General features: G+C 39.8%; 1 protein-coding gene across 10 annotated transcripts; it reads right to left on the minus strand.

Annotated features, from left to right (window-relative positions):
• Positions 1–383: 383 nt before the first annotated feature.
• On the minus strand, positions 384–26,488 carry LOC139673197 (carbohydrate sulfotransferase 8-like). 10 transcript variants are annotated; one of them, XM_071558395.1, is made up of 5 exons: positions 26,295–26,488; positions 26,135–26,169; positions 17,685–17,811; positions 16,312–16,455; positions 384–15,871 (listed from the first exon to the last, which is right to left on the minus strand). In XM_071558395.1, the coding sequence occupies exons 4-5, from the start codon at positions 16,403–16,405 to the stop codon at positions 15,021–15,023; spliced, it is 945 nt and encodes a 314-aa protein (XP_071414496.1). In that variant the 5' UTR covers positions 16,406–16,455; positions 17,685–17,811; positions 26,135–26,169; positions 26,295–26,488; the 3' UTR covers positions 384–15,020. The 10 variants fall into 10 exon arrangements, 8 of the variants coding, with proteins under 8 accessions (XP_071414496.1, XP_071414497.1, XP_071414502.1 ...); XR_011698080.1 differs by lacking the exons at positions 17,685–17,811; positions 26,135–26,169; positions 26,295–26,488 and adding an exon at positions 25,037–25,392 and having other exon boundaries at positions 384–11,149; positions 11,335–15,871; XR_011698079.1 differs by lacking the exons at positions 17,685–17,811; positions 26,135–26,169; positions 26,295–26,488 and adding an exon at positions 25,037–25,392 and having other exon boundaries at positions 384–7,057; positions 8,771–15,871.
• Positions 26,489–27,978: the final 1,490 nt, after the last annotated feature.

Genomic DNA, 27,978 nt, shown 5'->3' on the forward strand with positions numbered 1-27,978 from the left:
ATAGAGCGTAGTGTTACTCTGTAAGGAAAGGTAGGGAAGTGCTAGGGCAAATGAGAGCTACACAGGAGGTGAAGATCACAATAAGAGAGAGGAAAAACCTGAGAGAAAAAACATTTTTCTCTCACATCTGCATCATCTCATGCTCCAGACAGCTGCTATTCTTCATGAAAGAGGAAGAGAAAGACCTTTTCTTCTCACTTCTCTCTCAGCCTGTTGCCACTACTTTTATCCCTCACATTCTTACTGCTGTCCTGGGGGCCAACATATCCAGGGAATAGAATAAGATGGAGAAGGAGAAACAGCCCCAGGTATACTATTCCATGATGGCAAATGTTGTGCTGAAAGGAGCAATCAGGTAGCAACATCACTGGCCACAGGTTGTTAGTTTGACATGTGAATTGTGTGCTCCCTCCTCGAAGTTCCTGTAGCTTTGCCGAGGAATATCTGAGGTACTCATGGTTTCTGCTTGCATTTTCCCTGTTCTTGTCATAAATTAAAGTTTTCTGACATTTTAGCAGAAAATCCACACAAAAATGTCATAACAAAATAAAAGAAAGTTTTGCTGTCATGTTTGAGATTATTACAAGTAACAGTCACCCTAACAAACAGGTCCCTCTTAGTTCCCTGCAAGCTGACAGGGGGAACTTCAGAATGAAGATTTGAATTAAAGATAATTACTCCAGTGAAACCCTTCTAGTTGTTATTTTTGGCAAACCATTTATGACCCCTCAGAACATTGGGACATATTTGCCTGTATTTACAGAGATGCTTACATTAAATTTTGTGGATTTATTCTTGGTTCATAACAGTGTAAAGAAAAGCAGGATATGTCTCATTGTGAATACAGACAGACTGTTCCAAGAAGTTTGAATTCACCTGTTCATCTTGCAATCTGTGGGTTTGCTTAAAGAATAAATCATGGTTCTTCCCTACCAGAAGAGATTAAAAGATATCTTAGCAAGGTGCTATTCCACTTCTAAGACATTTAAAAGAATAAAATATTGTGGTAGTTTGATCCTGACCTGATGACAGGTGCCCACCTAAGCTGCTCAAACACTCACTCTCCTCAATTGTACAGGGAAGAGAAAATATGATGAAAGTTCATGAGTTGAGATAAGAACAGGGAAAGATCACTCACTGATTACTATCACTGCAAAACAGACCTGGAGAAGTCAATTGGATTTATTACTAAGCAATATGGCAACAGGACAATGAGAAGTAAAACAAATCTTAATAAACATCATCCACCACCCCTCCCTCCTTCCTGGGCTTAACTTTATTCTCAGTTCTCTGCCTCCTGCCCTGCAGCAGTGCAGGGAGATGACAATGGGAGTTCTGGTCAGTTCATCACATGTTTCTGCTGCTGCGTCCTCCTCAGGGAAAGTCACCCTTCCCCTACTCCAGCATGGGTTCCCTCCCACAGGACAGAGTCCTCCATGAAATTCTGCAGTGTAAATCCTTTACACGGACTTCAGTTCTTAAAAAAATGCTCCAGTGTGGGTACCTTCCTATGGGATGCAGTCCTTCAGGAACCGGCTGCTCCAGAGTGTGTCCACCATGGGGTCACAGGTCCTACCAGTAAACCTGCCCCAGCATGGGCTCCTCTCTCCATAGGCCCACAAGTCCTGTCAGGAGCCTGCTCCAGTGTGGGCTTCCCACCAGATCCCAGTCTTCTTTAGGTCACCCACCTGCTCCAGTGTGGGGTCCTCCAGGGGCTGCAGGTGGATATTTGCTCACCTAGATATCTCCCAGATATTTGAGCTGCAGGGGAACAGTCTGCCTCACCATGGTCTTCAGCATGGGCTGCTCTGGAATCTCAGCTCCAGAGACCCTCCTGCCCCTCCTTTTGCACTGACATTGGTGTCTGTGTAGTTGTTTCTCTCACATATTCTCACTTCTTTCTTCTGTGTGCACAAGTACTTTTGTGCAGTAACATTTTTTCCTTCTTAAATATGTTATCCCAGAAGCATTACTATTATCACTGATTGACCCAACCTCAGCCAGTGGCAAGCCCATCTTGGAGCTGGCTGGCATTGGCTCTGTCAGACATAGGAAAAGCTTCTAGCAGCTTCTCAAAGAAGCCACCCCTGTAGCCCTCCTGCTACCAAAACTTTATCATGCAAACCCCATGCAATTATAAAAACCTCTCTAGATTACAGAAAAAATCCTGAAAGTCTCAAATAACTAGTTTTTCATGAGGATTAAAGCCAAATTTGATGTGTTCCACAGAAACCATTGCTAGTAGTATTTGTTACAACAATTTGGTATGGGAGCCAAATTGAAATAGTCTTTTCAATGAAGGGTATTACTACAAAAATGTGGTAAAAAGTTTATATCTCATCAGTCACAGGCTTTTATTTCCCTTTTCAAGAGGGAAATTTCTAGAAAACCCTTAAAAATTCTTACAGAACAATTGACTATCTGGAAGTCGGATGGGGGATCTTAATAGACTAAATATTTCTTTGTCCATGCAATTTGCTTTGTCAGTTCATTTGACAGTGCTGCACTAAAAATCAAATACATCCTGAAAAGTCTTAGACACACCCTAGTGAAATTAATGATGCCACTTGAGTGTATTTTAAGAAAAAGTTAAACAGAAGTAACTACTAAGCAAGGAGCGAGCAGCTTTGTTTTAACGTAAGGGCCTGATTAGTGTTTCTGCCAAAGTAGTCAAAATGGTTTGTAGAGGATTTTTTAGGATACAAAAGTTCTCTTTGGTGTGACTTAATTGTAAATTAGTGCCAATGTGTCTATAACAAGAATCACTTTTCCCTGCATATTCCCAGCATGCCTGTTGGTGCACATAATTGCCTAGCTTTGTGGACTAGACCACATTATGATGAAGAACTTGAAAGGGATTTTTATTCACAAGTCTTGATTATTTGTCCTCTGGAATCAACTGGAATATAGAATAAAAGTATAAATACAAGATAGAATAAAAAGTGAAGCAATTTGCAAAAAATATTTAGGAAAATCCTTTTGATTTTTTGTCATTATTGTTTCATAAAATTAAATATTTGCATGCTTTATATTTATTTGCCTCTAAGAAGTACTTTCTTCACTTGAAGTCATAGAAACAGATTTAGCACTAATACAAGTATGTGTACATTGTCACTCTTTTCAAGGGGTTATTCACAACACGATCTGGGAAATTTTTTAGGCTGAGAGTGTTGCAGAAGAGCTCATTGCATAATAACTTCCTCCAGTGGTTCATAAATGTGTCAGGGAAAAGCGTGACCTATGAAATTCCCCAAGAGCAGCAGAATTAAAATCCAGGCTGAGAGGAAGATTCCCACCCTGGCTGGTGACACCAGCGCCATGCCGGGCTGTGCCCCGCAGCCGGGCGGGCCGGCTCAGCACCGCGGACAGCTCAGCGCCGCTCCCGCCGGGACACCGCGGCTGCCACACCGCGCTCCCCACTCCAGCCTGAGCCTTCCGCCTCCCATACGAGCTGCGGAGAGCTTGCTTTGGGAGCGACAGGTATCACGACGCGATTGGTATCAAAGCAGTGTTTAAAACTGATGCAGGAAGGATTTTTGATCTTCACATTTTATAGATTTTAAGAACACAGTAGCTGTAGCAAAGTAGATTTAGTGGGTTAATATTTCCAGCAGCTTGAGGTTAATGCCTTTCTATCGCTACCCCTGTCCCAGAACACGGAGCTCAAATTCCACAGGTGTTTAGTCTCTTTTTCAAGGTACAAGATTGAAGTGTATCAAAAGAAGATATAAACACAGAGCAGAGTGACCCAGAAGAAAGAACATTGGAAGAACTCCAGGAGCCCGAGGAAGAGGAGGACTGATGAAGAGGGGGTCTCACTGCCCCCAGACCCAGTTCCTGGGGGGTGGAACAGGGGTGGGACTGGGGCAGGACAGAGGTGGAACTGGAAATGTGTAAAGTGATGATTGGATGGATCATATTATAAAAGCCATGGAAATTAAAGCTTGGACATGCACACGTTGACGTATTCCTGGGCAAGCCTGGGTACTCATTGAAGTCACTACCCTTTTATCTTATCTCCTGCCAAAATTTGGTTTGGAGTCTTTTTTACAGAATTTTAAGGCATCAAAACCAATGCAAAACTTAATGTTTGTACTGAGTTAGGTTAGTGGTTCTGTCTTCTAAACAGAGAACCTTCATTTTGTCCTCATCTTGAAATCCCCAATACTGCTTCTACTAGTGATGCCTCTCAAAAATTTCTTAAACAGTGTCCTCATTTGGACTGGGACAGGGTTAGTTTCCTTTGATGCTGAGTAGTGGTTAACCTAAGCCAAGGACTTTTCAGTTTCCCATGCTCTACCAGGGAGGAGATGCACAAGAAGCTGGGCAAGTGGGAAACATAGCCAGGACAGCTACCCCGAACTGGTCAAATGGATATTCCGTACCACAGAATGTCATGCCCAGTATTTAAACTGGGAGGAGCTGGCCGGAAGGAGCCAATCGGTGCTTGGGTACAGGCTGGGCATCAGCCAGAGGGTGTTGAGCAATTGTGTTGTTTTTTCTTGGGTTTTATTCCCCTGTCTCTTTTTGTTCTCCCTCTCTTAATTGTTGTTACCATTAGATTTTAACTTATTTAAATTATTATTTTATTCTTATCTCAACCCATGGGGTTTATGTTTTTGAGGTCTCCTCCCCACCCCACCCCAGGGATGGGGGGAGGTGGAGTGATAGAGCAATTGTGTGGTACTTAGTTTTCAGCTGGGGTTAAAGTACTATAAACAGCTGAGCAATGATAACATAATGATGCTGCTAATGCAAGTGTGTAAGTCACAATGGACAGCCTATTGCACTAAACCCTACAGGATTAAATTAGTATAAAAAGTGGGTAAAAGGTATGCTTAAGGTTTGGTTCTTCCAAGCTTCTTCTATGGTTATGTGTATGAAGTTTCAATTTTTTTTCTTATTATTTAGAAAGTATAGCAGGTAGAAGGCTGAATGGAAAACAAACCTCGACTTTTGCATTAAAGAAATGTTAACTCTCAATTTCTGCTGAAAAAGTTTTATAATGAGTGTTATGGGAAACCCTAGGACCATGGATCTTTTTCAAATCAGAATATAAATTATGTTGTCTTCTCGTTCAGCCTACAGAAAATCTTCTGAGATTTCCTACACCATTGTTCTGATGGATTTCTCAAATTATACAGGGCTCTGCTGCAAAAGTTAATGCTGCCACTGTGTGCTGATCTTGGTGTCTGGCACTTGTGTTTGGTGTTTCTGCCACTGCTGAGAGCACAGAGTTCTCTTCAGTAACTAAACTGGGATTGCAGATTGTTATGTTGGGTTTCCATCTCTCTTCTCTTCCCAAGACAGCAGATTGCTAGAAAAAGACACTGAAAACAAGACAGGATTAAGCCAACCATTCTTCCTTCTAAGGAACTACATTACTATATTACAAGGCAGGGGTGGTCAATCTTTCAGCAAATTCTTCCGATTGTCTCAGAACCAAGAATTCCTCCAATCTCCTGAACTCTAAGTGCTTTCCACCATTTAATCTTTTCTATGGGACTAGATGCACAATTTGTCAATAATGATAAACAAAGTAGCCCTGGAAAACTACTAGGGAAAAAAATATTCCAAGCTTTTACTGGCATAAAAAACCCCTATTAACATGGTCTTTAATATCATGGGGAAAATTACAACAAAATGAAGAATTGTCAGAGATATTTTACTTATGCATCCAATACATCAATGCCTCAGTTGAGTACAACTTTGCAAGGGCAGACAGGGAGCAAAGAAATACATATCTGCTTTGAAAATTCAAAGAGAAGAGCTCTGGTTCCCTAATGAGGTCTCCATCAACCTGAAGAAACACTTTTTGGTTTTAGCTTGGGGTTTTTTTGCTGTTAGTTCGATGTTTGTGTTGGTTTTTCTTCCTTTACAAAGATGATTAATTAGCTACGATATTTAATAACTGGCACCTAATGTTTTTGTAGGTTTTTTCTGTATATCAGTTGGAGGAATGATGAATCTTATTTCTTTTATAAAGTTCTTGCCAAAGAGTTTGAGAAATCACCACACAAGGATGTAAGGACCTTCAGAAATGGAAAAAGAGCTGAGATAATACAGATAATACAGAGATAATAGAGGGGATTTAATATCCAGTCTAGGAATTGCATTCCCCTTACAGGAAGTTTTTTGTAATTTTAACGAAAACATTTCCCCTTTCATGCACATGCGCATGGATTGCTCAAAACAATGTTATTTGCAGCTTTCATCATGTAAACATCATCAGAATTTTGGCTGACATTAATAATGGAGGTATTGAGCTGTATTTTACACAGAAAATGCCTAATGACAGGTTAAATGTTCATACATAACCATATCCATATGTGTTTTTCAGATTGTCAAATGAAGATACAACTCATAAAGAGGTATCCAAAGAGGGTGAATAGATAAATGTTTCCCTGAAAAAAATGACAGAGATGAGTCACAGCACACAAAAGAAAATGCCTTTCCAAATATAGTCAAGTGAATACTGTCTTCGTATGTCATTTTTATATAGCATTGAACCACAAAGTTCAGTTAGAGCTTAATTATAAATCCAATCCATAATACCATATTTCCTTGCTCAGTTGAAGGTGGGGAGGGGGGGAAGAAAAAGTAGGCTCTCACCATGGAAGAAGCTGTGGAACACAGAAACAAGAAGTTCTTGCTGGAGCAGCACAATGTAGCTTCCACTGTCAGCAGCTGGTCAGCACCCAAAACCCACCAAATTAGGGAGGAAGGCTTGTGGCAAACTGGTGAAAAAACTACTGGGAAGAAAGCCACTAGCAGCCAAGTTGAAACTGAATTCTTGTTACAAGGGAAAGAATGAGATAATCAGAGGGACAGGGATAGAGAAGCAGAGAGAGAGAAAGAATAGGCATGGGAGTCTTGAGATACAAAACTTCAGGTAAAAATAATTTCAATACAGCATCTGTAAGGTACTTCCCTCCAGGCGATCCTCTCTCACCGAGCCCCGCCTTCGCCACCAGATGGCCCCATAGGAGCGTGGATGACAATCTGTTACTTGCTCCAAAGACAGGGCGTTTCAATGTCTAATTTCCAAGCGTACTAGCTGCCAAAAAGAAAAGCAAAGAAAACAAAACAAATACAAAAATACAAAAGTCTGGCCTCATGAGGCTGAAGAGTTCGAACAGGTTCGGGTTCAAGAGCTTGGGCTGGAATACACATTTCAAGTCCTGAGTATCAAGGTGGAGTCTTTAAATCATAATAGGTGACACACTCACACGAAAGTTGACAATGAATTAACATTGAATGGACATAAGAAGTTAATTTGTGACATACCTAGGTTCATGTTTTCTATCTACATGGCACTCTAAGCTCACAAAATCCAAAGTTTATTAGAACACAAACTGGGGGGGAAAAAGAAAATAAACAAAGCAAACAGAAATTGCAATACTCTGTCTGGACAAAGGATGAAAAACTTAAATTCGTGTCAAGAATCTGTAGAGCCATTTACAAATGAAATTAGTGGTTGAAACAGCTATTTCAGACCCATTTTTTGTGTACATTACTACTATTTTAGAGGTACTAATAATTTTCATCTCCTAAAATTACAATTTGCAAAATGTGTAGACCAAATCTGTTTCAGATACAAACAATATCCCAAAACCTGATTACAATGAAAAGCCTTGGCAGAGGCTGTAAAAAATGCTGAAACATAGCACACAGTCAGCTCCTGGTGTGCCTGAGTGTCCTGTGGCATGTAAACCGCAGCAACAAGAACTGAGGACAAAAACACAAATGTTGACATGGTATACAGCTAAGTGGGAGTCTGGCTTTGTGCAGCAACAAAGAACATTGCTATAAATAAAAGCATCATTGTGACTCTGTGTTTGATATTCCAAAACCTAAAGGGCTCTGCATGTAGCAGTAGTGGTTATAATAGCAAGACAAAAAAAAAAGGCACACTCTAATAAAGACCAAAAATTGTACTATTCAGTTACCGAATACCAGAAATCTTCAGAATAATAATTTGCTTTTATTAATTTGATCAGTTTTCGCCTGTTTCTTACCTGTGATGTCTTTGTGCAACAGGATGGACCCTAAATAAATTGTTTGAAGTTTAGATGTCCATTGGACTCTCTCCTAAATTCATCACTCTACTTCTCCATGCTTTTCTAAAGCTAATAGTGTCGAGGAGCTCTTTTACCATGTAGGCATCCCTGAGGACCAGTCCCAACCAATCTCTGAGTGTTAACAAAACTCAACTCTGCAGAGAACCATGTTCCCTCATGAAAGAGGGTTTCCTGCCTCTTTTAGTGTATAATTAACAGAAGCCTCTGAGAACTGATGTCAATGATCCCAAAATTAGCTTTCTCCCTTACCCATCAAACCTATCTGAATGGAAGATGAGTTCATTTTTAGTAGGGAAATGCCTTCAAAACATCCTTCACTTTATATCTCTCAGCTTGTAGCAATATCTCACTCATGGAGCAGGTGCTTAAAGAACTTAATTTAGAAGAAGCTTTAGAACTTAAAGAAAAAGCCTTTTTACAATGGTTCCTGTAGCTCCAGAAACATACACCAGGCAACAACTGTACTGAACAAGTCAGCATCTGCAGCACTTGGAGGGCCCTAACTGTGGGAACTCAGCAGGAATCCATACATGCAGTTCAGGTCAATAATGAAGAAGGGATCTGGGAAAAAGAGGAAGGACAATGCAATCAAGTGAGGTGGGAGTCAGGATATTAGTCACAGATTTGTAGATAAAAACTTTCCCCATAGTTCTGCTAAATCATAGAAATATAAAACAGGGTATGCCTACCTGTCTTTGGGTACTCATGCTAAGTTCTGCTCTGAGCTCCACTTATATCTGTACTGTTGTTCCTTTGGTGGGACACCACAAATGCTGTACAATCTTGTTTACAGTGTCTCTACAGGGTGGGATGACGGGGTGTTTTAAGAAAGCCTTTTCATCTTTTAGAACTTTGGTGCCTCCAGAAGAAGCCATAAAAATGATCCTAAAAATACAAAAGGAAGTGTTTCTAGTAGTGATGACCAAAGGTGAGGTGTACGTGGGTAGTGCTGAAACAGTGTTGAGCCAGTTTCTTTTCAAAAACGTGATCCTGTGATGCATCACTCATTTTTGCTCTACTGATTCATTTGGAATTTTAGTCTCAGTATATTGATTGAGATTTGTGATCACTTGAGCTTTTCCTTTTACAATAGTTCTTATTAGAAGCAGCATTGTAACTGCCCACCTGTGTACATTTCATACTTGTCAGAACTTCCAGAAGAAACTTCCTGAAATTTCAGACACTTCTACTGATTAAATTTACTGACAGTTTTGATTTTATTTGGTTTGCATTGATTCATCTAAATTATGTCATTCACTAACTTTTTGTTTTATGCTAAATCATGACCTAATTTATAATTCTGAAAGGAAGGAAGGTAAGAACTGCTGTGACAGGTAGGAATCATGTCAGGCCTACAGCACAATCACAGAGCATTGGTGTCTTTTTTTTTTCCTGTTTCCTTTTCTTTTTCTACATTTATGACAGACAAGTCAAGAAAATGGGAGATTGTAGAACTAAAAGCTTTTGCCTTATTAACACTGAATGCAGGAAGGGAATAACCTTCTAGTTGTGAGCACTGAGCACTGCAGTTTGTTTGATGCACAGTGACTTGCACAAGTGGTGTTTACTCTTTTTCCTGTTAGTCAGAGACACTTCTGTGGAACAGTGAATGCTTGAAGTTTCATTGCTCACACTTTTTATTCTGCTCACAGCTGTTCTGCTTTGGAAAGTTCTCTGAACAAGAAACCACTAATCACAGTTTATCTGTTCAGACTCACATTACAAACTCTGTGAAAAATTAGGACTGCTTAGAGGTGGAACTAATCACTTTTAAGTGGAGGAAACATCTAATTCAAGGAGCAACTGATGACATGGTATCTGTTGCTGACATATACTGATCAACTGTCAGATCTGTTATAATTTCATGAAGAAATTATGATGTCAGGTTTTTGGATACCTATCCTGAAAGTGTGTGTGAGGATTTCCCTGGGAATGGGAAAAGTCTCTCTTATTTTCTCACTGTTGATAGATAGATTTGTAGGAAAGATACAAGCAAGATTTTTTTGGTTTTCTTCCTTTTTCTGCTTCCATTTTTATGTCCCTACTGGAGCACACATTAGTATTTGCTGATTCTTTCAATTCTTTAAAAGCCCCAAGAGACAGGTTTATATTAATGTAACTTGGCAGAGCCAAGTGGATTTGTATTTATTGTTGTCTAATAGCATGTGATCTATGTTATGATTTGATAGAACAATTTTGAGGTGGGTTTGTTTTTAGACAGATGTTATTGAGAAGGATGACCAAATAGATTAATGTGTTAATTCACTACAGTTTATTAAGGTAACTAGGAATGAAACATAGCAATGGTCATATTGCAGGTATATAACAATAAATCAGAAGATGAATTATGGAACTCCCCTATTCAAATCCACCCCAGGACCTGAGCCCTGAGCCTCACCACGCCACCTCCACCCTTACTCCCAACTGCAAGCACCCGTTTTCCTCACAGAAAAACATCACCCCAAATTAGCATCCAAAGGAAAGAAGCTCCTCTGGAGGTTCTCCTCTGAGCAAAAGCCAGGAGGGAACTCAGCTCAGCTTAGAGCCTTGTTCTGGGCAGTGCCCTTGTAGGGAAGACAGTAGAGGAAATCTCTCAGGCCACGAAGAGACAGTCATGTTACAGTTTTCATCATAAAATTTACAGCTGTTTTGCAGTTCTTGTGGACTGAGTAGCACAATGTCCAGAGCCATTGTCAACTTTTATTACATTGCAATATCAAGAATAATTTTTTTCTCTTTCCAACAGATATCAACCCACAATTTATACCATTTTTGTACAATGCTCTTTCCTAAAACTGCTGGTATATGTGCACACATGCACACACACGGTCTTTTTGACAGGTTTTTTTTCAGCCCCACACCAGCTAAAGAGCATTACAGCAGCCAGTGATTCAAGGCAATATGCTACTTACAGTTTCCTGTAGGCAAATGTCAAAAATCAAAGTCCATTGTGAATAGTTACAGAGATTTTTCTGCTTCACTAGATACCCTTCTGCTACTGACTAGTGCTTGTGATGAATGAATAGGCCACCAGTTTTCTGTCACCACTGTAGGAAGAATATGTGATCCTGTGTGAAAGAGGAAACAAGAATAGAAAACCACTCACATCTAACAGTAAGAAGCTGTAGAGGGTGTTAGCACTAGAGTGCTGATAGCAAAGACACCTATCAAACTCTGTCAGTGTAATTTCTTCAGAATTTTCCTAGGCTGGCTGGTGGTTTCAGGAAACTAAAGTATTTTTAGATATACTTACAGCTTCAGATATCCTTGGAGCTCTGGAGGACTCTATTATGTAGAAGCAAGTTATGAAGGAAATCTTATTCCTCTCTACCTTGCATGATGTGTCAAAGCAAGCAGGGGAAGGATGTAGCTGGAGTTGGCTCTGATTCAGGAAAAAGAGAGAGAATCTGCATCCTTCTGCATAGCCTTAACTTTGCTGGGAGTCATTTCCAGCTTCCTCTGCCTCAGCAAAAGTAAAAAGTAAAAGAAATTCTACAGGAACTTCAGGGTTGCCAGGGTGGCATGAGCAATCCAGTATTGGAGTATCACAGAGCTGTGGGGACACCAAATATAGTGAGAGTAAAATCCAGAACCATGTATCATTCCTCATAATATCGCAGGCTATTTAAAACAAAACAAAACAAAACAAAACAAACAACAAAAAAAACCCACAATTTTTTAGCTGTTCTTGTTAGTCTTCTCACTTTGGATCTCTCCTTGTGCCAAAGCTGCCCCTTTTATGAAATACAGCAAGGCAAGACCTGCCAGATGTACTGAATGGTAGTCCCTGTTCCTGTACCACTGCTGTCAAGGAGGGATGCAGAGAGCTTCTTTCTCTGGCCATCACTGTCTCCAGCTGATGTCTAATATATCACTGCACCTTCCCTCTGAAGTAGATAACCCCTTGTGGGGTGAGAGCCCTGATAAACTCTTGATGAGTTGAGGGAAAATGTCTCAGCCCCCTGGAGGGATGCTCTTGGGACCACTGTCGGAGGACAAAGACATCCCAGTTACTTTCCAAAGGTGCTAAAGCCAGACTGACAAGATTAATAAAGGGCAGAGTGTTGTGGAGATGACATGACCCTCCTTTGTGAAATCTTCTGGGAACATAAGGAGCCCTTCAAGCCCGTGTCATGGTCATCTGTCTATCACTCCAAAACCAATTATTGACTAAAGCCACCCAAACAACCTAAGAGAAAAAAAAGGTATAAAAGCAATTGGGCACGAGCAAAAACTGGGGAGAAATGCCACCGTTTCTGGGGAGGTAGCTGAGAGCAGCTGCCCTGTCTCCTCACACGTCTTCGGACAATGTAGGGGTGAGAAAACCATGTACACTCTATATTTTATATCTTACACTTTACTGTCTTACAAGGCCTATACCTTATATCTTACCTTATATTCTTATAATATGCTTTCACTTTTACCTCACAGCTACTCTGATGCTAATTTCACTGGGATATGTCTTTAAAGGCACTTTGTTTACTAACAGTGTTTTGCTACTTTAATACTAATAACAACAATTTGCCTTACACTTTGCAACTTAGTAGGTATATACCTTACTTTGTATTGGCTAGTGTGTTTGTTTAAGGTGTGTAGTTCCCTTTTTTTTAACACATGTGTTAGTGGGACACAGCTCTATTCTTTCCTTTTCCTTTGTGTTATAGAGAAGGTAGTGTGCAGGTCATTTTGTTGCTCCGTGTTACCGAGATTTGTGTTTTAGGTTGTTGTGTTTCAAGTTAGTAGTTTTCTGTTGTTAGTTAAGTCTGTCATGGAGGGTACACCGCTGTATTGAAACTTAAGTTTGGGGTGCTTGTCTCTGTAGAATGTGTTTTGTGCTGCTTTCTTTTGGGGTTTTTGGTCATCAGTTAAATACAATCATGCAGCTAAATGTTATCCCCGGCAACGCAAAACCCACAATAACTGACACATACTTGTATTAATAAAAGTTATTTCAGGACCTGCTGTGGAGAAAGTTATTTTCTTCACAGCAGAGTGTCAAAGACCCTTCAAGTCTGTGTGCTGCCCATTGTTTGACAGGTAGGGTCAGGCTTATAAGACCTCAATGTTCTGGGACGCTTATAGCTAATAATTTCATAGAGAAAGTTCTCCTTGGCTATTAAGTGTGGTCTCATGGCAGAGGTCAAAGACCCTTCCAAACTGTGTACTTCCCACTGTTGGCAGGCAGTGTTGGGTTCATAAGACTTCAATTTTCTGGAGATGCTTATGGCTAGTAAGTTCCCTGACTGAAGTGTGGTCCTAACAAGAGTGTTGATGAGTTGTCCCATGGTGTTCTGTCCAGTGTTAGACAGGCAGTATTGGGTTCATTTAACTTCAACATTCTGAGAGTGCTTATGGCTAATAATTTTGTATTAATACAGGTGGGACAAGAAACCTTTGCATTTCTGTCCCTCCTTTTCATGTGACACCCCTTCATCCCACTTTCTGCACTGGGAGGTCTCTTCACAACCCTCATAACTTAAATCCCATTGCATCCATCTTTCAGTCTCCTTTTCCCTCTCCCTTAGTCATGCTTCTAACAGCAAAGGCCATACATATTGCTGGCTGCAGTGTGATTAAGTTATTTTGTCCCTGCCAGTCTTTCTACACTTGCAGATATAGCTGAGAGAAACTAAGTGTGTTTGAGAGATTTTCAAGTGAGCTCCCCAAAGACCGATGCCCCCTAAATGTGGTGATAATAGTAACAACTAGTTTGTAAACATTCTTACAATCAACATGGTCACAAAATAATTTTTAATGTGATTAGGCAATAGATTAAAAAAAGAAAGGGACAAATCTCAGGCTTAATATCGAAGAAGATATAGACTCCTCAGTGATCTAAAACCAAAGCCACCTAGGAATATAAGAAGTGACTAATGGTTTGAGTTTCTTCTCTAATGTTTCATTGTTTCCCTTACCATAATTCCAAAAGTACTTGCACTCATTCTCCCGTGAAGTGAGAAAGCAACAAGTAGAACAAATGTATTATCCAAGGTTACCCAGCTAAGTGCCATGCTCAGGTAAGTCCCAAGGGCTCATGGGTTCCACCAACAGGCACAAATGGGAAAGCCCGAACATTGTCCCCACTGTGTTGAATGGCCAGTCACTTCACTGTGTGGTAAGTGCTTTTGGAGAATTAAATAAGAGTCACCTTTCCACTGAGATTTTAGATCCTGCACTACCCCATTTGTACAGTTTAGAAGGTACCTCTAACAATTTATTAAAAAAAAAAAGAACCATTTGTCAGACTGTCCCTCGAAAGTCAGACCATAATGCTCACAAAAGTGGTGAAAAGAGTTTCTAAAGTCACCATGAATACCAGATCTGCTCATCAGAAGATTTTTAAGAGCTTTAGTGGAAACTCTGTCTGGATTTCTGACAACTGTGCTGTGTGAGGGATGAGGCTGGTGGGCTGTGATGAGAACACAACTAGAAGGGAATATAATCAGGCATATAATCAGGTTCTGTGAAATTCAGCTTCAAGCATCTGAAGTTATTTGCTCTTTTCCTACATGATTCATGATTAAGGCTGTTGCAGATGAAGAGTGGTTTGACTTTGAAGCAGATTATTTATTGCTTCTTATGTCTTCTAATTAAAAAATAAATAAAAATGGTGTTCTAAAATATTCATCATTAAAAACTACATTCTTTATCCTTCCCAAGTCTCTTACCAAAGGACGAAAATCTATCACTTACAAACAGTTTTCATGACACTAATATATACCAATAACAATCAACAGGAAGACAATCATTTCAATAGGTTAAGTACTGTATGATACAAGAGATCATGTCAGGGATTTTTTGTAAGAGTGCTTAGGATGATAAACTGTATCTACAATCTCCAGGAAAATCTCAGCAGCATTCAGTCACCAACCCATCTGTCAAGCACCCATGAGTCAGCCCATTTTTGTACAAAGGAAGCTGTTCTTTGTTTATCCTACATTAGTCATTCAGGGAAAAATAATCCTCATATTTCATAGTATAATTGAACAAAAAAAAATCCATTTGATACAATTTTTTGATCTTCTCAATTTGTTCTGAGGTTAATTGTCTGAGATACTCCAAGGTGATATCACCATTTGTTCGTTTCTCTGACCTGTATCTCTTCAGGCTGGGGAACTGCAGGCTCTCTGGTGCTCCAATGACCTTCAGAACATGCTCAGAGTCTAATCCAAGAGTTTCATACTTACCCAGAATATCATAGTGAATGTTGCAAGGATCGCAGAGCAGAAACATTGGTTTCCAGTGAATGTCAAGAGTGTTTGGTGGTTTTGCTATTATGAAATTGACAAACTCCTGGAAACTCACTTTTTCAGAAGAATTTTTGTTTTTCCTGAACATTGCCCTAATCTCATTAGCAACAGCAATACTGTAGTATGGCTCAGAGTGCAGAAGTTTGTCTCTGTAAGCTGAAACCAGCCGTTCCAAGGGATGTCTGGTGAACATCACTTTGGTGTAATTGCTTAGAAACTCCTTTTGTATGGCAGGAGGGTAAGACACCAATTTTTTGATCAGTGAGGTTTGGTGAATGTGGTTATGCTCAATTTCAGAAGCTTCTGCATTCAAGTCTGCTTGCAGAAGAAAAATAGTTCTCTTCCAGTTGGAGCAGCCTACCTTGGGCACCTCACAGTAGATAAATTTATGCTTGTGCTCCACAAAGAGCTGGTTTGCAACACGAGAATCCAATTTGCTTTTTAATTTGTTAAGGTTGTTCTTCAGGCAGACAGAAGCCAGCATGCTTTTGCGATCATTTTGAATCGCCAGCCAATTTTCAGAGGGACTAGAAAAAGCACCTGTAATGAAGGAAGAAATTTAAAACATTTCTGTGAAATAGGCTTATTTAAGTCTCTTTATTTGTGACAATCAGAACACTCAATCTATCACCCTGCATATAAAAACTAATGAAGATGCTAAAATCAATTTTTTGTTTACTGTCACCAATCTCCACTATGGCAAACATGCAATAAACTACCTTGCTTAGTGAAAAGTTTGTTAAAATGAAAACTTCCAACATGTTAGCAGTATTAGGCTAAGCAAGTTTGATGTTCTACCATCATGTTTTTGTAGTAGTCTTCCTCTCACACGATGCTGTGACAGCTGTCACTATGACAGGGATACTTACACTAGTACTGTTTATCACTTAGGCTCCATAGTTACTTCCTAACATATCTGGAAAAGGAGTCCCTGATTATATAAAACATTAAGTCTTACTGTTGGTAATTTCTCTACTCACCTGTTAGGGGTTTTTGTCTCTTACAGAAAAACCCCAAAAGAAACATCCCAAATATAAAATTTGGGAGAAGGAAAACTAATACTTTCTGGTTCATATTATTTTCACAGTAGTATGGCGTGATCTTTAGAGTGGAAATCTGTCTTTCTGTCAACAAGGAAAGATAATACAAGTTAGATTTCATACGACTGATGTAACAAAGAAAACATGTAATTCTCTTACGAATTTACAATAGCAGAAAGACCTTTCAAGCCCTATAAAAATAGGCTTTGTTAATAGTAAAAATTCTCTTATGGAAAAGACTCACTACAATCATACTGTTAAATCAAACAGACAAATATTATGACCACTTCATAGTATTCCAAAATTTCCCCCTTTCTCAGAACAAAGAAATTATTTTGAGCAAATACTTCTTTCTTCTCTTTTAAAACTGTTGTTTCTGCTAAGCAAACTCTCTATCCTTTCACACTGGGTAACAATAACTTCATTTAGGATTACTCTTAGAATCCGGAAATACGAAGTTCTCCATAACCTGTGACAGGCATATCTGCAAAGCCTATGACACCTTCAGAATGAGTTTCTTTCCATCTCTTGCCCTGACGCTTTCCACTTTGTACAAATAAATCAATATTCACTGCCGGAGAAACTCTTCCCAATTCCTGCAGAGAATCCTAACAACTAACAGAGGATGAATTCTCCCATTCTCGTTCTCCAAAGACACTGAATCGTGTATGTGTTTGCTGCCATTGCTGGTGCAGTGTAAGAGCCCCAAAATGTTCATATGACAGGAAACGCACAGAAGCAGCAGAGAAAACAACAGAAAAGGAGATTTTCTGCATTCACAGACAAAAGGAGAGAAGGTAAATGCAGTCTAATATGACATATTCCTTTTCCTGTGATCACTCAGTCTGTCTCCTTGCACTTCATGGAGAGAACTATCTAAGTCGTCTGTGCAATTTTACTGTGTTTCCCCCAGTAGAAAATTCTTCATTGGTGTGCTTGTACTTGAAGTTGCAAAACTAAGTGCAAAACAGTAACTACTGGAAAATGTGAGATTCTCCTCCTGTCCCATAAAGTCTGCACTATCAAAAAAGTCAAGCAACATTGTTTTCTGCTTTTTGATTTTTTACCCTGAACCTGATGGCAATAAAAGAATAATTGCCTGGATTTCTCAAGGGTGCAACTTAACTTTTTTCAATTTTTCATATTTTGTTTTGATTTTATGAGATACAATAAAAACCTCTTGGAAGTTATTTGTGTGCCATCCATTGTGAGGATGTACATAAACCCCAGCCACCATAATGGAAACTGGTTTCCTGTGTGTTCTGAGGCAGCAGTAGAGGCAGCACTAGTTAAATTGCTGAAGTTGTACTTACGCTCAAGGCTTCTTCCTTTCAGGGCTGACAGGTGATTTTTATAACTCACATCTATACCAGAATGCCTGCAGACTTGCACAGTTAACAGCAGTAGTGGTGACTAAATCTCTCTTAATGTAAACATGACCTGAGAAATGGAGAGGGATGATATTTCACTATCTCTATATTAAAATTTACTTATATTTACATTAAACTGTTACAATACTCTTTCAAATTACTGCAGTACTCTTACACATAATGGCACTTCCTATATTTTCCTGGTTGCATAAGACCATTGTAAGGGCTATGAGGAAAGTTATGGGATGATCTTCTTCCTCTAACCTTTTCCTCACTCCACATCAATTCTCACTTCCCTGTGTGATACACTGAGTCATAAGGCACTAGAGGCTGTTTTCAAGGCCAGTTAAAATCAGTCAGATTGGCCATTGATCTCATGAGGTCCAAGACTGAATGTTCCCTTTTTATTCTTTCTTAGAAGCAGTTTAAAGACACAGTTTCACATTGTGTAGCAATTAAAATAAATATGACACTAAATTATTCTGTACAGGTACTCCTTGTTAGAATGTGCTTAGGAGAAAGAGGCCAGGATTCAGTCACTTTAAATGCTGTCACCTCAGAGAAATAATTGCTATCATACATGTCTCAGGAATCAGAACATGAACTAGATTATTTTTACCCTATTTAGGTACTTGTATCATATGTATTTGTTAATTACACTACTGGTAGAGAACAAAAGGTCTGCCACAAGGCATATTTCATGTTGAAACATGTCAATGTGTCACCAGAGGGTAATAGAAGAGATATGCTTCCCTGGGGGAAATAACCTTCTTAGGAGCTAGTTAAACACAGAAGACAACTCTTTTGAGATTTACACATATTTGTGGAAGCAAAAGAATCCTTAATTTAATTCAGAGCAGTCAGAATGTAAGGGAGGCTAGAATGAGCTCCAAGACGACAGATGAAATCTGTCTGGACTCCTTAGAAAACTTAAAAGTGCAGACCGGTGGTAAGAGCTATCCCTGACCTCAACAAATGAGGTCAACATGCTAATTCAGTGAAGTTACCCTAAGGTGAAGTCCAAAGGCTTCTTCAGAAGACATTTTCTGATGGGAGACCTCAGTACAGAATTCTGTGTAATGTAAAGCTTCCAGTGATGAAAATCACCTAAGAGAAAACTGGGGAATAGGAGGAAAGAAAATTCTCAGAGCCAGAATTTTGTCAGAAGAGGGACAAGTCACCTGAAAATTTAAAAGAAGGGAAAAAAATCCAAAATGAATAGCACCTTTTTCAGCAGGTGTCAGTGTCAGTAAATCAGATGAACTACTCCTTTTATTTATTATGTCTTTTCAGATGCTTTTAATTGTGTTTGCTATTTTAGATGTAATAAGGTAATACTTCTATTTGCATTTTACCTCATCCTACCTTGAATTAAGTGTGATTTTAGGTAACTACAAGGCATTCCTAAGTAAAGGAGTGGTGAGTCTATTAACAGACCTCCATATTAAATAGAGTAGTTTTGCTATGACAAAAGGGCAGTGGTATGAGCTCCCACAGGGAAGATGGAGAGGCCGTATCCTAAGATTCAAAAAAACCCCAAGAGAAACCTCTTCTAGTGAAAAGTAACAATGCAAGGAGACAGGGATCTAAATGTCTCTTTGGGGCTAACATATCCCCAGAGGAAAAAGTACTAAAAATTAAATATAAGACATTAATCTACTTTGTTCTTGTTACAAATAGTTGAGGCAGGGGGTGTGAATTATTGGAGAAAGAAATGGCAATCATCTCATGCACATCCATGATGGGAAAAAGACCTGAAGCCCTCATAAAATGAAAAATTTGTATTGAGTTCCAATCTTCTTTGGTCTGCTGGTAAGTCTACCATTTCCATCTACTATTCCATTGTTAAGATTCTTTTCTTCCTGATATACACACTCCTTGTGACAAAACAAAATAAATTGTATCTTGTTGTTCATATTTTGTTCTTATCTTTGCTGACCATAAAATATTCTTTCCATCCCTCTGTTTACTTCAAGAAATTTCTGGCAAATCTGCTTTTAATTACTTTCAACATCTCCCTTTTCTGTATGCTACACTGGGTATGGAGGAGCGGTTGGAAACCTACTTGCACATCTTCTGTATGTCAGGCTAAATTGTTCGACTCAGCAGAGCTCTCTGTCTCAATTATGAGATTGTACTTTTTCAGGGGTCTCATGAAATTGTCATATGCTGAAGTTACTGGATATTTTGTTCTGTTAAATTGCTTTCTCTTGGTTCATTTGTCTCATACTGGAATAACATTTGTGATACTAAACCTTCTGCACCAATCCCACACATCTGTTACCAGTCTGGACTTTAACTCTTCGACCATGTGTAGCTACACCACAACCACTCACACTTACCCAACCATCAGCTTTGCTTTTGTAAAGAGATCTTTTTCCTCCAACTGAAACAAGGCCTGATATAGCATCCCTAGTACTCTTTCAATTAGAAAATATTTAGACAGTCCAAAGATGATAAATGATAAAGTCATTTAATGATGAAGTCATGTGGTTACACAACCTAGAACTTCACACTCAGACTGCCATGCAGATTGATTCCTAGAACAGGCATCAAAAGAAAAGACTGCAAGGCCTTGAACAGGTATCACTGGTACATGGTTTTCTCCTTGAACTGCTGAAACAATCATTCATAATATAGCATTCCCTCATAACATAGCATTCCCTAATTCCTCTCCAAGAACTGCTGAGCTACTGCAATTGAAAAATCTGCAGTATTTAAAGAAATATTAACTTTAAAAAAACAGATTGAAAAAAGAGTATTGGATACTTATATAAACAATAAGAAGTATTATAGCTGGAAATATTGAATATTAGTCTTTATGTATGGCCTTTATGTATGGCCTCAGCTACAGAAACATATGTACACATGTGTGTGTGTGTGTCAAATGCATGTTTCATTCAGAAACATTAATATCAGTTACACTGGCATATTATTTGCTCCAAGTAAACTAACTAGGTAGATTGATAAGGGTTTAAAGTCTCCTGGTGATAAACTTACAAAGGTGTGTCTCAAGCTAATTTTTCACAGACAGACCTTGGTCAGAGCTGAGCATATGGGGTGATCCTCTGCACCCTACTTGATGATAAGTGGGACTTCCCAGATTAAAAGAAGGAAATTACAACAATACTTATTTGTGTTTCTGACACATTTGAAGCCAGAAGTGAAAAAAGGTACCATTAGGGCAACTCAGTAGGAAGGTAGGGAAAATCTCTGGAAACAGATAACATTCTCAGTTGCTAAGCCCTATTCTGTACTTAAGCTCTGTTAGTCCCTTCAAAAAGACAACTGCAAATACATACATACTGATATGTGCATGAGTACATAGAAGGTGAGGAGCAGATGACGTGTAGAAATCCCCCAGTAACAGCCAGAATAATATATGAACAGAAAAAACAGGCTCTGCTGGATGCAGTTCTGAGTGTGCTGTTGTATCAGGGTGAATTACAAGAGCAAAGACCTTTGCTCAACCAAATCTGCAGCCCCCTTGTTCCTGTATGATTTGTGATGGATGAACAGGAGGATTAGCTCAGTTGGTTAAAACTTGCTTGTAATAATGCCAAGGTCATGGCTTCAATCCCCTGTGTGGAGAGCCATCGACTTAAGAGTTGGACTCGATGATCCTTTGTGTGTCCCTTCCAACTGTGAATAGTCTGCGATTCTGTGATATGCAAAGTCTGTGAGACAGACCCCAGAAACCAGCAGCCAGGTTGGCCTGGTCTATGAAGCAGAAAATCACTAATGGATTAGGAGCCTCAAGGAGGTTGCAGACAGCCAAGGCCTAGAAAAACCATCCAATCTGGGTCATTTTGTCAACAAGAGACAGGGTCTGATATCGTCTCACTTGCAGCAGCAAGGGCTGAAAGGTGTTGGGTGAAAGCAGGTGCAAGCTCAGTGGGAAGGCAACATATGAGCTAGGCTGGGGGCTACTGAGGAAAAGCCTGACAAAAGTGTCCCTGAGAATAACACACTTCAGAGTACTGAGATGGGCACAAAATCACAATTTCCATTACAGCCACAAGCTAAATTCTTGTTTTGTGCAGTGACCATCTTAACCCTCCATTACTGCAGCAGATTTCTTTCTGGTCTCAGCAAGTGTAGTGCTACCTTCCTCATTGCCATCATTAATCTGCTTGTTAATCTCATTACACCACATCTTATGCCTGTCTTTTAGCTTCTTCTTATCTATTTCATTCCATGTCATCTTCTTATCTTGCCTTCTAAGATTTTTCTTTATCTACCATTTCTAATGCAGCATTAAAATCTCAGCTTTACCTTCTGATCAGTCCTACTGCTACCATTAGCCCCTGCTAACAAACAAATAGCTCCTGTTTTCCCCTTTGCTCCCCTTGCTTTTTGGATGAAGTTTATAAAGCACCTATAGAGCCACTACATTTTTCACCTAAAATCACCCCTTAAAGTCTTCCTTTTCAGGGATGCCAACACTAGTTAGGATGCCAGTGTGCTAAAACTGTTACCAACCAGCCCACAAAAAAGCAAGCAAAAGGAAGAGTCAATTTGGGTATGAAAAGATCCAAAGTGAGGAGAAAAAAAAGAGTACATGGGAAAAGGCAGCACTGAGTCTGACAGAAAAGCTCCCAGAGAGAGAGGGAAAGCAGCAATCTGAAGAAAAGTGGCAGAGCTGGGTCCAAGGGAAATAGAAAGGCTGACTAGCCAGCTCTGAAAACACTGTGGAAAAGGGAAGTTGAGAATTGGACTGAAAAACACACAAAGTATAATTCAGTGTAGTACAGATGGAGAAGAACAAACTCAAAGAAATAAGGATAGATATAAATTACCGTGAGTGTTTTAAGAGAAATGAGATTACATGCACTGCACTCACTCATGCATTGGAACCCAGCCCTTCCTATGTGATCAGACTTGTCTCTCTTTTCCTTCCTGTAGCTGTAACCAGAAAGGTCATGGACTTTTGATTCTCTGAGAGTGGACAGGTTCAGTGAAGAGTCCCAGCTCCTCAGCCCTGGGAAGCTGGAGACTGGTCCTGCTGCAGCATTGCTTGGGCAGGGACTGTGGCCTCAGGAGGCTGACCTGGGCCCCTGGGCTGGGGCAGGGCGGGGGCACCCCCGTGGGACTGGGCTGCAGTGATCTTGGTGCCTGACATCTAGTAATGGGCTGCCAGGCCTTCTTATCTAAACACTTCATTCAGAAACCCATGCAGTATCCAGCTGCCAATTAAACCACTGTGAAAACAATCATAGGAGTGCAAATCTCACCACTTTCTTTTAGGGAATCTAGATGAACCTTAAAGACTTAGAAAGGAGGAAGAAAGAGAGAAAAGGGAGTAGGGAAGAAAAGTTTAGAATGATGCACACTGGCCACAGCGGCAATGAATGATCTCCTCTGAGGCTTGTTTCATCAGAGATGGACCTCACAAAATCCCTCTGCTTTTCTCATGTATATAACTCTCTGCCTTTTCATATGTCTTACTGTTCCCTCTGATATTTCTCTTCTCAGTTACTGTCAGTAACAGCAATGTTTTCCTTGCCATTCCAGTCCACCCACCTTGTCTCAGCCCTAGATCCTCTTTGTCCCCTCCTGCTTTTCACCTCCCTGTGTAAACTTGATTCATTCATTCCTGCCATTGCACACCAAGTAGCAAAGCCACAAGTATCTGGAACAGTTCTGGTTGCTAGCACACAATCCCCAGACAACTTCCCAGCTGCTGTTCACCTTGTTCTATTCTTGTATCATCTCCACTATTACTCTCAACAATAATTGATGACAGCTATGATCTCTTTTTTACACTACAGTGATTACAAAATGTTTCTGCTTAAGTTATTTTCCTTTTTGTTCCCATTTCCTCCAGCTCCTTCTGTCGTTCTAGTCCAGATTTTGAACCTCATTTTCATGATCCAACATTTCTCTCCAAAACCATGCCATTACTCTCATTCCCCCATCTCTTCCTTTTTTATACTCCTCTAAACACTCCTCTGTAGGAATCAGATGCAAAACTTTATGCCAGTGATTTGGTGTCTGTTCTTTTACAGAAATAACCTCTTTGCCTGAAACATCCTAACACTTACTGGCAAACTGTGTATACCTTCTCTCTTCCTACATGAATCTAGGCCTATTTTTTCTTTCCTTTCTGCTCTCCACTGTATTACAGGGCAAGTTGTTCAGCAGAAATGTTATGTTTAAAGTTTGTTTTTATGAAACATGTTTTTACATCATGCTATGACACATGAGGTATCAAACATTAAGACATTTGGAAACAGTAGGATTAAGGTGGTGAGCTAAATCATAGAGAACATAAGATGAAATATCTGCTGGCTTTTGGCAGAACAGTCTTGAAACTGAAGACCTGACATTTCAGACTATTTGATGTTACTAAACACTGTAAGGTCAAAATAGTCTTGCTGATTCAGTTATAGATAGAAATGCTCAAAAGATCTTCAAATCTGGTTTCCAGAGTCTGCTCAAGTACCCAAATAATGGAAAAAGGACAGTCAATGAGTCTCTGAAAAAGTGGGTACCTCACATGGGATTATTATAGCACACAAACTCTCATCCTAAAACTTCTTGTCTGATTCACTCACTATGCACCTTCCCTCATCTATTGTAGATAGTGGGGATCCTACTGCACAGTCCTTGAGCATCCATCCTGTGAACTGAGTGTGTCAAGTTGTGTCGAGCATCTTGTTTCTTTTAAAATCAAGTGCTGCGAAACTACTGAAAAAATGGATTCATGTGATATCATAATAATATGCACAAAAATCATTGTTAGTGATGATCATTCAGCAACTCTGACCAGTCTTATGATACCCACTCTAACAGAACAGCCAACAGTGGCAGCAGGCTGCTATCTTCCAAACAAACCCAGCATTAACAGTGACAAGACCCAGTCTTACCTGCTGACAGCAACAAAATAGCAAGACTTGGGCATGTGGGATGCTGTTCCTGGCACTAAAAGAGAATGGTCCCTAACACAGCTTATCTCTGCCTCCCCTGCTCCCACCATCAGCATGGACAGCCCACAGTCTGCCAGTCCTGTTACACCCAATTCCACCTCCTTGTACTCCCCAACCCAGAAGCACTCCAACACTATTTCACTCCAGCTGAACACATATTTGCATGGGCACCAGAGTTTTCCCTTAGCCCCTGCCCTAGGTGTGACCCCTTCTTTCCCAGTTCCTGCTTCCACTTCTCAGGCAAAATTTTAACCCACTCTCCAGCAAATCCTCACCTCACCTCCAAAAGCCTTTCTCATATCACCCCCAGGCAACTTGCCCAGCAAACCCTGTTTTCCAGCTTCCCAGCCACCCATTAGATCTCACCCTGATTCTGCTGTTCAGTCTTCGCCATGCACAAGCCAGCTCCTTGCTGGCTTCCAGTGCCAGACTCCTCCCTTAGTTCCCTCAGTCAGCCTCACAGACCCCTACGCCAACCACACTTCCGAGTCCACCTCATCAGAACTGTTTCTCCTTCTACTTACAAGTTTCCCACGCAGACCCATTGCTTCTTGCTCTCAGATCTCTACTCAGCTAGTCCTAGGCTCTGTGCTTCAGCTGCTATAGCTATTTCAGTATCTCCCAAACTAAACTGACACATTTATCTTTTCTTTCCCTCCCACATCAATTTTCACACTACTCATCAAGGCACAGTTTCTTTCTGCTGATTTTGTTCTCTGAATCTATTTTACCAGTGATCCTCAACAATTTCCCCTCAAAAGCCTTGCTCATGCTTGCCCTGTTATTTAAAAGGCATGGTTTACTCTCTTATGCAATCTCAGTCCAGCAAAGGTTTCACTGAGAATATACAAGAGGAAGCCTCTCAACCTCATTTTTAAATGCGCATTTCAAAGCCTGTAATGTACCTGAACTTCTTGGAGGAAAGGTCACCAGAACCATTTAAGGTGAGAAGAAAGAGCACATTGCCTGTATAAAAATCTATAAACTATTTTTGCCCACAGGCTTTTAAAAATACCATGAGGCAGATACCTGGCCTGAACAATTTCTGCTGAAATGTTTGAAATTTGACAAAAGCCTATGTAACTGCAAACTGTATTGAAATTAGAAGAATCAAGATGCGTATCATCCTTAACAAAGCCAGAAAGTGAATGAAAGCCCTTGCCACTTCATTTCAGGCACCAGAATCCTTGTAGCATCAACTTCTTAATTGATGAAAGCTATTGCAATGAATAATAGACTGCCAAAAAAAAATCCTCTATAGATTCATTTCATCATGCTGAGATTTCAAAAGCTGAACAATGTCTCAGTTTATTTCTTGAAAGATTTGATGGCAAATTCTAAATATAGAAATAAATAAAACCCCAACAATCAACTCTGACAGAGAAATCTGTCTTTCCAGAGATTTGCCTACACTTAGAAAATCACAGTAACAGGAAAAGCTACTAACAATCCAATTTTACTCACCAATTAGAGAACCTCAGTGGAGATTTCCCATTCCTCTGAGTGACAGTAAATAGAAAATAACAATTCAGACAAGGAAAGTTCAGTCTAGAGAGACACATTATTTTAATTTTATGCATAGGTCTGTAGAGGAAATAGGGGAAAGGTTCTGTCTTCTCCTTACCTGGACTTCAAGGCTGGGCACAGATGCTTTCACAGGAGAGCATCTCAAACACTCTGTAAATGTAGTATTTGTTTTGATTAAATGCCCAGCTAAAAGTTGCCAGTGCTTTCCTGTGAGTGTTTAGGTGAGCATCTCCAGTAGCACATTACAAAGCTCTGTGCTGTGTCTGTCTCTAGGTATAGCGAGCAGCATTTAACCACTCCCTGCGTATGGTCTACAGCAGCTGGTAGAGCCTGCCAAGTGCTTCAAGAGCAGCTTGCCAAGAGGCAGCCTGCTAAGCAACCAAGAAAGAGGATGGTAGGAAATATGAGGGCAAAGGTAATTTGGTTGAGAGTAACTGTGATGAGATAATATATTTTAAGATGAAGAACTAGAGGCAAGATCAATTCAAACCCAGTGGACTCTATACAAGAAGGCTCCAATAAACCTTGGGAACGGGAAAGTAAGTTCTCATGGGAAAAATGACTAAAGTAGAAAGAATTCAGTAGAGTTGGCAGTTCCTTAAAGAAATTATGTTTAGGGTACAAGCACAAGTAATTCCACACAGAAGTAGGATAGGAAGTATAGTCAGAGATCAACTTGGCTAAACAACACTGTCTTCAATGACCTGAAACACAAGAAAGAAATGTACAGAAAGTGGTAACCAGCTCAAACTCCTCAGGACAAATTTGAAAGAATAGCACGAGATGCTGAACCAGTCGCAGAGGATAAAGCACAAATTTAACTGCAAAAACCAATGGATATAAGAGATAGCTAGAAAACTAATGTGGAAGGAGAAAAAACCTCTAGAGGTAGTTCACTTGCAGAAGGCTGTACATTTTCCATAACTCTTCATAAAAGGGTGAACTGTAATTACATGACTAGTAAGTAAACTCAGTAAGAAAGAATCTATTTAAACCAGGAAGAGAACAGAACCAAAAATAATTTGAAAATACTGCAATTCACCTCGTTCTCAAGTATATCTTTACAGTTTCTCTCAAGAAGAACTCTCTAGTTGGTGCACTAAGTCTCCCCTGACTGAGATGGGAGCCTACTCCCCTGCACAGATATAGATGGCTGTTTCATAGGCAGATAAAGAGGTGAAATGAGCTCTATACATAGTGAGAAGTACACATCAAGATACCTTGTAAATGGAGAGAAACAAGCTCAGATCTGTTAGCTTTGTCTGAAAACTCACAGAAGCTGTGTGAGAAATGTGTCAAGAAATGAAGAAGAGACCAATTCTGCAAAGATAGAATAAATGAAAATATCAGTTATTTGTAAGAGATTGGAGATAGTTAAAGTTATATTGCTTTATAGTTTTTGGCATGTTGGCTATTAATTTCTGTGACAGTGCTACCAGCCTTACAAACAGGGAGGCAGCAGGTCACACCATTTAATTTTAATAATGTTATTGACATTATAATAATGACCCATAACATTTTCAAAGGTAAATTAAAGTGAAGCTATTTCTGGAAGAGTGCAAAGCTACCTGGGTTAAAAAAAATTAAAAAAAAAGGAAAGCAAAAGCAAAACCAACCAACCAACCAACCAAACCCAACACCAAAACCACAGACAAAGATTAGTTTTTATTCATTCACTATCAAACACAAGAAACATAATCAGTGAGATTCTGTCTCAGTTTGTCCTGGACCAAGTACTGGCTAAGGTCACTAAAGACTTAGGTAAAGGGGCAGTCCTTCAA

This window comes from Pithys albifrons, chromosome 6 (genome assembly GCF_047495875.1).
Source record: "Pithys albifrons albifrons isolate INPA30051 chromosome 6, PitAlb_v1, whole genome shotgun sequence".
Classification (NCBI taxonomy): Eukaryota; Metazoa; Chordata; class Aves; order Passeriformes; family Thamnophilidae; genus Pithys; species Pithys albifrons.

Coding starts and splice junctions, on each gene's coding strand:
- LOC139673197 (XM_071558394.1), bottom strand. CDS start 25,064: ATGGCGAAGACTGAACAGCAGAATCAGG. Junction 16,456..25,036: donor GACTGAACAGCAGAATCAGG/GTGAGATCTAAT, acceptor CCTTGTTGACAG/AAAGACAGATTTCCACTCTA. Junction 15,872..16,311: donor GAGACAAAAACCCCTAACAG/GTGAGTAGAGAA, acceptor CCTTCATTACAG/GTGCTTTTTCTAGTCCCTCT.